The sequence below is a fragment of the Bremia lactucae genome, linkage group LG1 (genome assembly GCF_004359215.1).
Source record: "Bremia lactucae strain SF5 linkage group LG1, whole genome shotgun sequence".
Classification (NCBI taxonomy): domain Eukaryota; phylum Oomycota; class Peronosporomycetes; order Peronosporales; family Peronosporaceae; genus Bremia; species Bremia lactucae.
In genome coordinates, this window is record NC_090610.1 from 9234435 (window position 1) to 9246982 (window position 12548).

Here is a 12548-nt window from a genome sequence, read left to right on the forward strand (position 1 = left end):
CTGTTGAGAGCCTTGCTGATTCTGCCAGGCTACTTTTTCCTTCATCTCGTCAAGTTCGTGTTGTATGAACTTGGCGATAGTTGAATGGAGGGCATCTCTGTCTAAGTTGGACAGTAATGCCAGGATTGCATCGTTTCCTACGGGCGAACTCATTCGTTCAACCGCACTCCTTTCTATATTACTTAGAAAGGAGTAGCTTTCAGGGGAAACGTGATGCGTATTCCCACTATTATCTAACATGTCCATGTTAGATGTGGAAATGTGGTCCTTGGACGGACCAGGTGTAACGGGGCACTACGACTTGTACTGTTTCAGTACAAGTCCACTTCACCCTGCTTCAGTTGTGAGTGGTGCCTTACGTTAGGTGACGTACACTGTACGTGCAGAGGAAGACTTCTCTTAAGACAAGTAGACTTAAGAGGGTAAAATGAAAACTGTATTAAATATAGTTAAGTGTCTCTTAACTATAACCTAATACTAAACATGTGAATGAATTCTTATCTCTATCTTATTCGTAACTCTCTTTGATTACTCCTACAGCTGATTAGTCTGCGGAATAAATAGATATAATGGCCTATACCTATTTATGGATAAGAATTCAGAATATTACTATATAAAGTAATATCCTCCAAATATTATCTACCTTTTAGATAATAAATTAATTAAAAACCTTTAAGTGCTAATTTCATGTAACGATACACCCCGTTACACCCAAGCTTTACAATTGGGTCAGCACATACGTTCGCACATGCGAAACATGCCAACGGGTTAAACCCTCGGCTCATGCTGCTGCACCACTGGCAAGCCTGCTCGTAGTCACAGGGTGTTGGAAGTCCATTAGTATGTTTTTTTTGGCCTGATGAAAGATTCGGCCGGTTACACCGGCATATTGGTTTTTGTTGACCGATTGAGCAAATGACTCATTTAGCGGCTCGTGCCGAATATCGTAGTTATGTTGGCCTCAGCGTCCGCTGTCCTGCGCAATGCAGCCAAAACATCCGCGGCACCACGTTCTGGGAACTGATTTGGGGCTCGACGAGATTGGTCCACAAGACGAGGCGTGTAGGAGCGATGTTCTTTTTCCTCATCCTCCGATGGAATGTGAGTCTCATAGTTCACTATCTTCTCATCGTCGAGGAAGGAGCTAAGAGGTGGTGCCTCACGCTTAGCTGTCATCAGACACAGGAATGCAAAACACAACAGAATGGTTCGCTGTGTAAATTTCAACCTTAAACAGGAAATGAAGCGAATTTTACCACGTAATGTCACTAGTCCAATGGGGGAGGGTACACTTCGGTTGGTGAACTGTTGTCGTAGCTAATTTATCTTATGGGTAAATACCCATTTGTTTTATTTAAAATAGTAAATCACTGCATCCCATTTATTATGGGTAACCTATGTGACAGCCACCTAATATATAATATTTTAATCTGGAAGCTGACCTTAATTAATTTAAAAAAGATTTTGGCCACCAAACTAATTAAAATTCAGTTGCCCTTTTGATCTTACAGCGTCTAGTGCCTTTTTAAGGCTTGCGCATTGATCTACGAGAGATAAAAACTTTCTAAGGTATTTACTCTTGGGCACTAGTTACCACTTGGTTCTACAAACCCCTGAATCTCTTAAACTAGGATTCATTGAGCTCTACGAGCTCACTGAGCTGCTGAACTTATTAAATCTATGAGTGACTCTCAAACTTAGCCAGATTTTCGATTTTTGTATCCCTGAGCTAACGCTGTACAAAACACATTTTGTCTAAATAACTAGTTTTGAAACATGTTTTTTTACCTTTGGAGTTGTATTAATAAATACATTACTTGGCGCTCAATTCCTTGCTGGGCAAACGAATGGCAGCCCATGACAAGAAACCAGCTTTCGCCTCGCGTTCGCAGCGCGATTTAGTGCTAAGTATTCTTCGTGAAGACTTCGGTGACGTAACTGAGAAAGTGGCATCGACGTTGCTGCGCTCGGAAGGCTTGCGATTAGCTGAAATTGTGCACAAATTGCAATGCTCAAAAGCAGCGACGTCCTCTGCACCTTCGGTGCACGAGGTGAGGCGATTGTACCAAAGAATACTCGACGTTCTACAGTATTGATGTGAGTAATCGATTTTCGTATGGCTTAGATCAAATGCGCCCTATTAAAGTTGCTACAGCACAATGTGTTGGACGTGACGTCCGTGCGAGTAGCTCGGGGATGCGCGCCCATAGTCGCATATAATGTACGTGCTGGGAAGGTTCTACATCTTGCTTTGCCGTGAAAAGTATATGAACAAATTCATGAGGCAGATTAACGTGGAGGAGGCGCTGTATCGCTTGCGGTTCCCCAAGTTCCTGGAGTTGATCAAGGAGACCTTTGGTATTGAGGGAGAAGTTGTGATGGAGGAAGTGCTATTGCAGGGACGTGTTCGTATGGACCAGTCCGTTGAGACAATGGCTTACAATTTGGCCGAGCAGCGTCGTCAGGAACAGAAAACAAAAGCAGAGGAGAAAGGAATGACCATTGATGTCGAGGACATGAGCGAAGAAGAATTGGATGAATGTCGTGCCATTGTGCGCGAAGTATTTGTCGAAATGGCCAAGAAGCGCTATATTTCACGCGTTCATCCATTAAATTTGAAGTTGGCAGATTTGAAAGAGACAATGGACCCAATTGAACAAAAAATGACACGCGAAAAGGACACGAAGTCACTTAGCACGAAAATCGCAGCGTTTGGGACAAATGTAGGAGGGAGTGGTGGAAAGATTACAGAGGAGGATGGCATCACCGTGCGTGATAAGAAGCGAAAGACTGCCACGCCTGTATCGGGTAATTTGGTTCCTGTGGAGCTTCAAATGATACTTGATGCTGATGAAGTGGCTCGACAAGAAGCGAACGAGTCTGAAACTGAGTGGGCACCACGCTCTGTTTCGTCACGAACATCGCTGCGACATCGAAAGCGTTTGAAGACAAGTAAACGTGCGAAATTGCCCACGCGAGGAATGTCTTTTCGAGACGAGATTGGTGAAACGAGCGGCGAAGAAGTTTTAGAAAACTCGGGCACCCTTTCAAACGAGCGCTCGCTTGTATGGCGCTTTGGCATGACGCAAATGCTGCGCGAGTTGCGTCACAAGGCTTGTATTCGGTTTGCAACGGAAAATGTCAATGCTGTCGCTGGTGTCATTGTGACAGCGATGCTAGAGCACTCGTCTCCGCGTGAACGTGAAAGTAATGAGTCAACGTCCGCTCCCGTGTCGGCGCGAGATTTATATAACATGGAGACTGTCAAGAAAGCATTACCTTCAGAGGCAAACAATCCGTGGCGGCTTTTGCTTAATTACATTACGGTTATGTGCCGCGACAAGTCGGGTATGATGATGAAAGTTGCGCAAGAGACGTTTGATTCCACGCAAGCACGTGCAGGAGATGGCGGTCAATATGTGGTGCATATGCAAAAGATTGTCGAGTTTTTGCAGCAAGCTACGACTCACGCGTATATTCAAGACAGATTTGGCGTCGCAAGTGCTCGTATTGTCCGTCTGCTGATTGAAAAGCGGCAATTGGAGCAAAAAACCATTGGCGAGCTGGCACTGCTACCGTCTAACGAGGCACGACATCGGCTCTACGAGCTGTATACAGACAAGTTGGTCAAGATGCAAGAGATTCCAAAGCGTGCCGATCATAACCCCGCATTTACCTTTTTCTGTTGGTCTGTGGATATTCCACAGATGCACGTACGGATTACCGAGCGGGTACAAGGGTCACTGTGCCGCCTACGTCGTCGACGTACGTTTGAAGCAGAAGAAAATAAAGAGCTCATTGCGCGCTCCGAGCAGCTCGTGGAAGCCCACGATCTTGACAAATTTGACAAATTGAGTCGCTCACTCGACCGCCTCGATCGTGCTATCATTCAATTAGATGGCATGCTGATGCTGTTTCGCGACTTCTAACACCACTATTCAGATGCTTACACAAATACAGGTGTGTTCCAATCACTTTTTTTATTTTGTGACTTGACTGTCGTCCGATTTACTTTTTAATCTTCAAAACAACAATTGAGGCTTGTTCTCCTCAAACAGCTACGGAACGGATTGGGTATGAGGGTTCCACGACCGCGTGGAATTAGAAAGGCATGCCACTCCGAATTGATGAATATGTCCTGCGATTCGAGGTTTTTGAACGGCAATGTTTTGGCTGATGTGCGTTCGAAATTAATCATGACAATTTCTTTGGCACTGCCAACCCTTAAGATTTTGGCAAACACTGCCATTTGCTACTTGTTTGCATAAGAAGGGTTCTGATTAGGCCGAGCCGATCGTGCATACGCTTTTTGAGTGTTTTAAATGAGCTTTTTCCTTGGAACATCAGAAATCGTCGAGATTGCAGCAAATGGCTCACCATATAATATTTTATGGACGACCCACATCTTGGCTGGAAAGCTGGCACAAAAGTCAATCCGATGGGATATTCGAACTTACAAAGCCAAAGACAATTACCAACTCATGTAGCAAGTGCACAAGGATTATACACGTGACTGCACCAACCTCACGTAAGCGCAGAATGTGCTCAGTGAAGTCTTGGTAATTACTGCATTAAACAGTGGATAGTCGCAAGCTGGTTCATTCGTAAAAGAAGTTGTGAATACGAGTTTACAAAAGGTTGTCGAGAAGAAGTCATGTCCATTTTCAATCGAATAAGTGAACATGTGACATGCTTTTAAAATTGACATTACCTTCCCTCCCCATCTCACGGTACCACAAGATACACCTGTAGCAAGTATTTTAGGCTAGTGTAAACTTCAAATTCTTGCAGAGCGGCAAAACTTCTTATTTAGAAAATAACTTGGCCATTCCTTCTCTTTCTAGTGCATGCCGATTGTATATTTCGGTATCATCGATGGCCTGATGACTACAAGCTTCATTCGTCCAATATTTCTCTCGACATCTACATAAGTTCACTGCACAAGGAAAGAAATAATAAATATGGATTAGATTAGAGGCGAGCTTGGCGGCATTTTTTAGCTACTTACTAAGCAGGGCCACCTCCACCTTCAGGGACAGTCCACTTGATATAGTCCTTTGGCATTTTGATAGCGCAGCATTTGCAGTGGACGCAGTTCTGGGCGTTGATGACAAGCTGTGGAATGCCGTTGGCCTCGCTACCATCGGTGTACTCGTAGACGCGAGCTGGACAGAATCGCTGCTCTGGGCCAGCGTAAACAGGAAGTGACTCTTTCGCCGGAATTTCGGAAAGTTCTGGTTTAATACGCAAGTGAGCCGGCTGGTCATGGTTGTGGTTAGTGCCACTGCGCTGCAGATTTGACAGCAGATCAAATGTCAATTGGCCGTCTGGCTTTGGATACTCAATGGGCTTAAAGTCTTTAGCCGGCCGCGTCTTGGCCGAGTCGGTTTTGGTGTTTGGAATAGTCCACGGCTCTGTGCCTCGAAGGACGTGCGTCGCCACCCCAGCATGCAGCAGACCAGGAAGAAATCCCTTATGAAAACCAGCGTGCACATTACGAACAGCCTTGAGCTCCTCCGCAACCCAGGAGTTCTCCACAGCAAATTCGTAGCTAGTGATGTCAATAGGAGTTTCATCGGCATTGATCTCTCCTGTCTCAGCAACGGGTGTCGTATTTGAGGCAGTGAGAGCTTCGAAAGCAGCCTCAGCACCAAGCATGCCCGATTTCATGGCAGTGTGCGTCCCTTTGATCTTCACGCCATTTAAAAATCCAGCCGAGCACCCAATCAATCCTCCACCAGGAAACGTGAGCTTGGGAATCGCGTGGTACCCACCCTCATTTAAGCATCGAGCTCCGTACTGCACGCACTCGCCGCCATCTAAGAACTTTCGAATCGCCGGGTGGGTCTTGAACTGCTGAAATTCTTCATACGGATTAATGTATGGATTTTCATAGTCCAAACCGACGACTAAACCAATCTGTACAAGATCGTCCTCCATATGGTACATGAACGAACCGCCAAAGGTCTTGTCCATTAGCGAGCGTTGTAGCGGCCAGCCAAGGGTGTGCTGAACAAGACCAGCTTGATGCTTTTCCTTGGGAATACGCCACACTTCTTTAATACCTATGCCGTACGTCTGAGGCTGCACACCCTCTCGTAAATGGAATTTCTCCATGACTTCCTCACTGCAAGAGCCACGACAGCCCTCCCCAAAGAGCGTCTGCAAATGTCACAGTGTTTCAGTAAGTGCCTTTGAGTAATTTCGTGTCTATGTGCTCGTACCACACGTGCACGGAGCTCCATACCGCGCGCAAAGGTGCTTTTGGGCTTTCCATCTTTACCAATTCCGACATCACGCGTGGCGATGCCGCATACAGCTCCGTCGTCTCGGTACAAGACTTCAGAGGCTGAAAAGCCCGGATAGATCTCGACACCAGCCGCCTCGGCTTGCTCGCCCATCCAGCGGACAAATTTACTTAAGCTAATGACGTAGTTGCCATCATTGTGCTACAAAATATCAAAAGCCGCAACATACACATCAATTCAAGCATCACGTTAACTAAAAAAAATGGATAGGATAGCGCACCTCTTCACGCGGCAATAGGAAATGCGGCAGACTAAGCGACTTCTTCGGTGTGAGTAACAGAAATTTATCCTTGGTCACGGGTGTGTCTAAAGGAGCACCGAGCTCTTTCCAATTAGGTAGCAATTCGTTTAAAGCGCGAGGCTCAAGCACGTTGCCTGAAACGATATGCGAGCCCACCTCGGCGCCTTTTTCGACGACGCAAACAGACAGGTCCGTGCCTTTTTCAGCCGAGAGCTGCTTCATACGAATCGCGGCTGCGAGACTCGCAGGACCGGCACCAATCTGCATGTGCAATACACATAAATATAATTCCGCACGCAAACAGATGACCATCACTCTGGATCTACGCACCAAAAGCACGTCGTAGTCCATTGCTTCACGCGGCTCGTTCATAATTTCCTGCTCCTGATGCGTTAATGCAGTCGAAGATACGAAGCGCGAGTGTGCCATGCTCGAATGACGCGGAAGCGTCTGCATTTTCGTGCGCAACATCAGCGAGCGGTGCCACATGTTGCAGACTTCTTTCAAATGCCTCTTGGTAGTGTTTTTTTACAGCGGGCTTCTGCAATTGGTGCAAACTCCCGAAGATCGGCGCACAAACTTCAATAAAAATTGCGTTCGATAGAAAAAAAATATTATTTTTTGTCCAACGGTTTTGATGGTAGACGGCGACAAAATACATTATGCAAGACCATTTGGCATAACAAAGTATTGAAGAAATATACATAATTAAACAATATTTTGTAAGTCTGGTAGCCTAAATGAAAGCTACACAACCAAATTCTATTCACACTTCCCTATGTTTCCGTTTCCTTAGCGCTTACTAATTCCTCCTCATGGTCTAGAGCTTTGACATAGCCATAATCAAAGAAAAGCTACAGTTGTATTTATTGCATATTGTCAATCATAGGCATGTCATACTAAACCATCTCATCACGCACCTCGGTATGTGGCTGAAGGTCCTGAATTGCAAACAACCCGATTCGAAAATCACTGCTAACATTCATGATTTTGCACGCACAATTTGGAAGCTCAGACGAATGATTTATAAACTGAAATAAAAAAAAACAATGATAGTTTAGATAAAGTATCCTTTCGTACAGGTTTACGCTCACGTACCCTCGTCTTGTTCCCTTTACGAGTGGAATCAATCACTGTCTTTGTATCGAGATTAAATAGATAACTACACGCACACGATTTCAGCATTTTACAGCTAATACTTTGATCGTTTGTTGAATAGCTGTACCTGCGATCGACTTCGTCGTAAACAGCGCCTCTTCTATCAGCTTCCTCTTGTGTGACCATTTCGCCAATGTATTCAATAATAAATTCATCTTTTCCAACAAATTCATCCACAAAAAGACCCCAAGTAGAGGCATTTTGGCTTGATCGACCCATTCGAACATGCTTTTGCTTGGATAGTGACATGCTCCGATTCTGACATGCAACGTCGCTACGTGTGCTGCCATCGTACGCGATTCCTTTCATATGCGCCGCAATTTCCTCCGCACAGCACAATTTACATACATCAATATCACACTCGCGACCTGCACAGTAGCAAGGACAGGCTTTTGTACGACAACGACCACGCTGACACTGGCATCCTCGAAAGAAAATTTTGCAATCATTGTGGACACAGTGGCAGTGCTTGGAGCAAAAAAGACCATCTTCGACACAGGAGCACGTACTGGACTCACACGGTCCTTCGTGCGAACATGGCTTGATCCTATAATAGCAATGTCACGCACGCGCATGTAGGTACAGCTTTAATGTAAAGTACGGGCAACAATACGTCACGTACTTGATCTGAATGGCATTTACAACGCCATTTTGAGAGTCTAATCAGTCATTTCCAATGATTAGCAAGGATACTGATAATTTTGACAAGTGTGCCGCTCGTTAAAGCCCATAATCACTGCTCCTATTGAGACTTTGGGACAATTAACATGCGAGTATGATTCACTATATGTCGTTCCTTGTGGCCACAACGCTTTTAACTTTTAGCCTTTGCAGTGTATCGAGGAGACAATTGTTTGTACAATTCTACTCGGCAAATACACACACGTACTCTGCAAATGGTATGTAGACATTCGAGCATTTTTTCTCTTGCGTGATCGTCGACTTTTAGACTGAGGTCGACGCTATGGGATGTTAAGGAATCAGCTTCTATTGCAGCACTGTTTAGAAAGTCGATACGTACAGTTGAAGGTAATATGCGGTCAGTCAAGCCATAGGATGCACACAATTCAGCTACTTCCAGACAAGTTTTGTGGCTAAATATTTTGGCCATCTCACAAAAGTTGCCGAAACACAAGCAATACAGGCGTGCGAGAAGGGGCGCTCGCTGGTCTGAGTCAACAGTGTTCGAGATTAAAGGAGTCTGGGTCGTCGTTTGACCAAGAAAGCACTGATTTCCACAATTTCGTCCCTTATTAATCAATGCCGCCTTTTGATTCGATGCTACTGCATTTTGCTCAACAATTCGCTAACAATATAAAAATTCAATGAGACGAAAAACTATGATGGAGACCAATGCGTACCAGTTTTGGCTGTTCGAGACAACCGTGATAATCACAGTCGTAGACACAGCAACGTCGGCAAAAAATACCTACAGCAACGAGGTTAGTTTTTTTATTTATTGATTCATTTTAGCATTATAATCACCTACTGCGAAATGAATCAATCGATTGTTCGTATTGTTCCATGTAATGCTCCATCAAAAGACTTGTAGACTTCTCAAGAGGCGTCAGTGTTATTGATTGAGGCAATATTGAATTCGTTGTCGTGCTTATTGCCACCTTTTTCCGCTTCTTTTTAGCTGTACGTTGTGCTTGACGCAACCGACTGTGTACCGCGATGATAACCTCTTTTTCAATCTCAATGACATTTGCCACACGCTTGAGATCACTAAAAGTGAGGTCCCATGTCGATTGAAGCGTTTGCAGCACACGTTCACTTAATTCCTGTGTGAATTCTATCTCGCATTGACTTGTTCTCTGTTGCCTACATATCACATAGCGTTAGTCAGAGCTTCGAATAAAGTTCAATTGCTTACTTGTTCTCATAAAAAGCAGTCACTACATCTTCAGTTTCAAGCAAAATTTCGTCCTCAACTTCATAATTTTTGGTCAATGCTGTCCACGTCTTCATTATTGGAATTGGTGGTACATTGGGAAGAAGAAGCGCCCGCTTGTAAATCATTATACTGGGTTTAGATAGCTGGAAGTGGACGGTCAGGTAATCCTGCTTATTCACTGTTACCGGTTCTTCGGACGCTATCATGCAATAATTTAAAAATGTGAATATGACAATATGTTGTGCTTAACGCACTCTGTGCTCTGCAGCCCTGCATTGCTTCGAGAGCAATGGCGTCTGCTGATATGGGGTAGTTTTTACGTCGACGTTGCTGCTCAATCATATATAGCGAGCTTTTGAGGCGATTGCGTGCCACTTCGGTCTGCAATAGAACCATTGACCAATAACTGGATGACAATGAAAATGGCATTGGGTAATTACACTAGCGGCAATATGGTGCGAGCGGACAACATGATTAAATGCCTCTGCAGCTTGAGCACAGAGCTGCTCTTCCATCTCGGTTTCCGACGGCTCGGAGGCAGCTTCATCCTCCAATTGATCGGTCTGCGGCATGTCACGATTGGGTCACAATAATAATTTGATACGTATTGTAAAAAATACTAGCAAATCAAATACTAGACCAGGACCTAAAAAAAGGAATTGTGAGCTCGTTTTTAAAACCAATCATGAAAAATGGGAAGAGCGCCTTGACGGACTATTGCAATGAAAATGTTTTTTATTTCTATCGTTGTTCCATGCAGTGCCACCTAAACCTTACTTTCGAAGCACCAAAAAATGTACTACGCGTTCTTAAGGCCACAGGGAGTACGTTTCTAAAATAAATTTAATTATTGCGAACGAAGCGTCGCAATCAAGCGTTTCCGCCTATCAAGCGAACTCCTTCACCAGCTGTAGGTCTTCTTGGTCACACTGTAGCAGTAATTATGCATATTGCCACGTCTTTCCTTGTGCCATGGGCTACGACGACATGGAAGTAGCGATGTAGTAGCACGCTCAAATTTGTATCAGTTGTGACAGTCTTTTTAAAATTTAGTGTATTTGATCATGCATTGTGAATAACGCCGACGTAATCCGTGTCAGCAAGTTTAGCCTTGCAAAGGTGAAGCCTGGTCATTAATTTAAAATGACACGATCCTTTTGATTAATTCTAAGCTTCGCAAGCAAGAAGCTTTGCCAACATATCCTACTTATGCATACATGAAAATGCTATCCGGCCAGCTCGCTATCGGGTGTTTTTTAGTGAAATTTATTCTATCTGTAATTAGGAATGGCCGGGGCTATGCCACAGCAATAGAAATCGCGATTTTTTGGATTTCTATCGACCGATATTTTTGAACTTTGAATCCCCTAATATAATGATTTTTTCAGATATAATAATGATGAGGATAGCTAATTTCTTTTACTATATGTCTCTTCATAAATCAGATGGATTGGTGTTTGTTGATGATGCTCGGGACATATCAATAAGATGGCAGCTGCAAAGGGCTATAAAATTGTCATTAAATCCTCTTACAAGCAAAGAGATGGCAGACAAGTTGTTCACTGTAACGGGGCACTGCGACTTGTACTGTTTCAGTACAAGTCCACTTCACACTGCTTCAGATGTGAGTAGCACAAGGCAGTGCCCTCAATTGACTGCCCTTTTAAAGGAGTTGGATCAGAAGCAAAAGGTAAGCTATGCAATATTTTTGAGTAAATTTACTGAAGATATAAATGCATTAACAATCTCTACCTTCCTTACAGACAGCATCTGGTCCTTTATAGTTACTTGCTATGAACACAACCACGGCTTCTCCACATCGACGACTGCCCAAATCGAATCTCGGAGGCCCAAGAGGAGGAAATTGCCGGACTCTTTCCATCTGGTTTGAAAGCCCGGCATGTCCATACCATTTCGAGGGAGCAAGATGTGCCATTGAAGATCACCAAACGGAAACTTTAGAATATCAAGCAAAAAAATGCCATAGAAAAGCTGGATGGACGAACCCCGCTGGATACGCTGTACCAAACCTTCTCGGTTTATGGATTCAAAATAGACATCGGGAAAGGACGCCTCGGGGCACGTCACCAATTTCTTTTTTGCGCATCCAAAAAACGTGGAGCTTGTTCGGGACCACTGCGATGTGCTTTTGATGGTGTGCACATACAAAACCAGCAAAACGCGATTTCCTCTGCTACACGTTGTTGGAAACACCAATCTTTATTCGACCTTCTCTGACGCCTTTGTTTACATGAAGAGCGAGGATGCCACTCGTACATGATCGCAATAAATTTATCAGACGATTGTTCCATGATGATCATTTTCCAAACGTTATTGTGATTGACCGAGAGCTTGGAATGAAAACCACACGAATTTTATTGAATATTTGCCAACGACATGGATTAATCCGCACAAGGAGAAGTTTGTTCGGGCGTGGACAAAATCGATGCGGCATTTCGGTCACACCGTCACCTCCCGCGGAGAGGGTGCCCACAGTATCGTAAAAGAATTAATGCAAGCAGCATGGAAAATCTTCTTGGATGCTGTGAACGGACAGTTCAATCGATCGAAGCTTCCAGATTGGATATACTTCAGGACTAGCCAAGCAGCAAACGAGATCTTATCTTTTGGACAGCCCTCACCACGTGAATTTTTTTTTCAAGATGTCATCAGAAAGATCTCCGATTATGCCCTTCGGAAAGTATTTGGAGAGGTAAGATTGAATATTTTGGTGGTATTTTGCCTGCATCGTCACTTCAATCATTTACTGACTAAATATTTGTATTTACAGCTGGAAAAACTCGACGTCCATTGGCAGATCGTCCAAAATCATGCACCTCCGCTTTTACTACTGTCTGGGGAATACCTTGTGAGCATCGGTTGTGTAGGCGGGCACGTCGTAATGCGGCCACGCTCTACTTAAGCACACACCCTAGCACAGCGA

At 44.2% G+C, this 12548-nt stretch overlaps 3 protein-coding genes across 3 annotated transcripts; 1 reads left to right on the forward strand and 2 right to left on the reverse strand.

Moving 5' to 3' along the window:
- Positions 1-1847: 1847 nt before the first annotated feature.
- CCR75_001855 (uncharacterized protein) lies at positions 1848-3929 on the forward strand (the record flags this gene model as incomplete). The annotated part of the gene is made up of 3 exons (XM_067959956.1): positions 1848-2051; positions 2126-2221; positions 2289-3929. 3 exons carry the CDS (start codon positions 1848-1850, stop codon positions 3927-3929), a joined length of 1941 nt encoding a protein of 646 aa, XP_067820310.1.
- Positions 1872-7038, reverse strand: CCR75_001856 (uncharacterized protein; the record flags this gene model as incomplete). Its single annotated transcript, XM_067959957.1, has 6 exons — positions 1872-2051; positions 2126-4936; positions 5009-6162; positions 6225-6449; positions 6529-6810; positions 6880-7038. 5 exons carry the CDS (start codon positions 7036-7038, stop codon positions 4924-4926), a joined length of 1833 nt encoding a protein of 610 aa, XP_067820309.1. The 3' UTR covers positions 1872-2051; positions 2126-4923.
- Positions 7039-7228: 190 nt separating this feature from the next.
- On the reverse strand, positions 7229-10176 carry CCR75_001857 (uncharacterized protein; the record flags this gene model as incomplete). Its single annotated transcript, XM_067959958.1, has 11 exons — positions 7229-7403; positions 7470-7580; positions 7648-7711; positions 7775-8254; positions 8330-8366; positions 8593-9013; positions 9069-9136; positions 9197-9531; positions 9584-9803; positions 9859-9985; positions 10045-10176. 11 exons carry the CDS (start codon positions 10174-10176, stop codon positions 7326-7328), a joined length of 2073 nt encoding a protein of 690 aa, XP_067820308.1. The 3' UTR covers positions 7229-7325.
- Positions 10177-12548: the final 2372 nt, after the last annotated feature.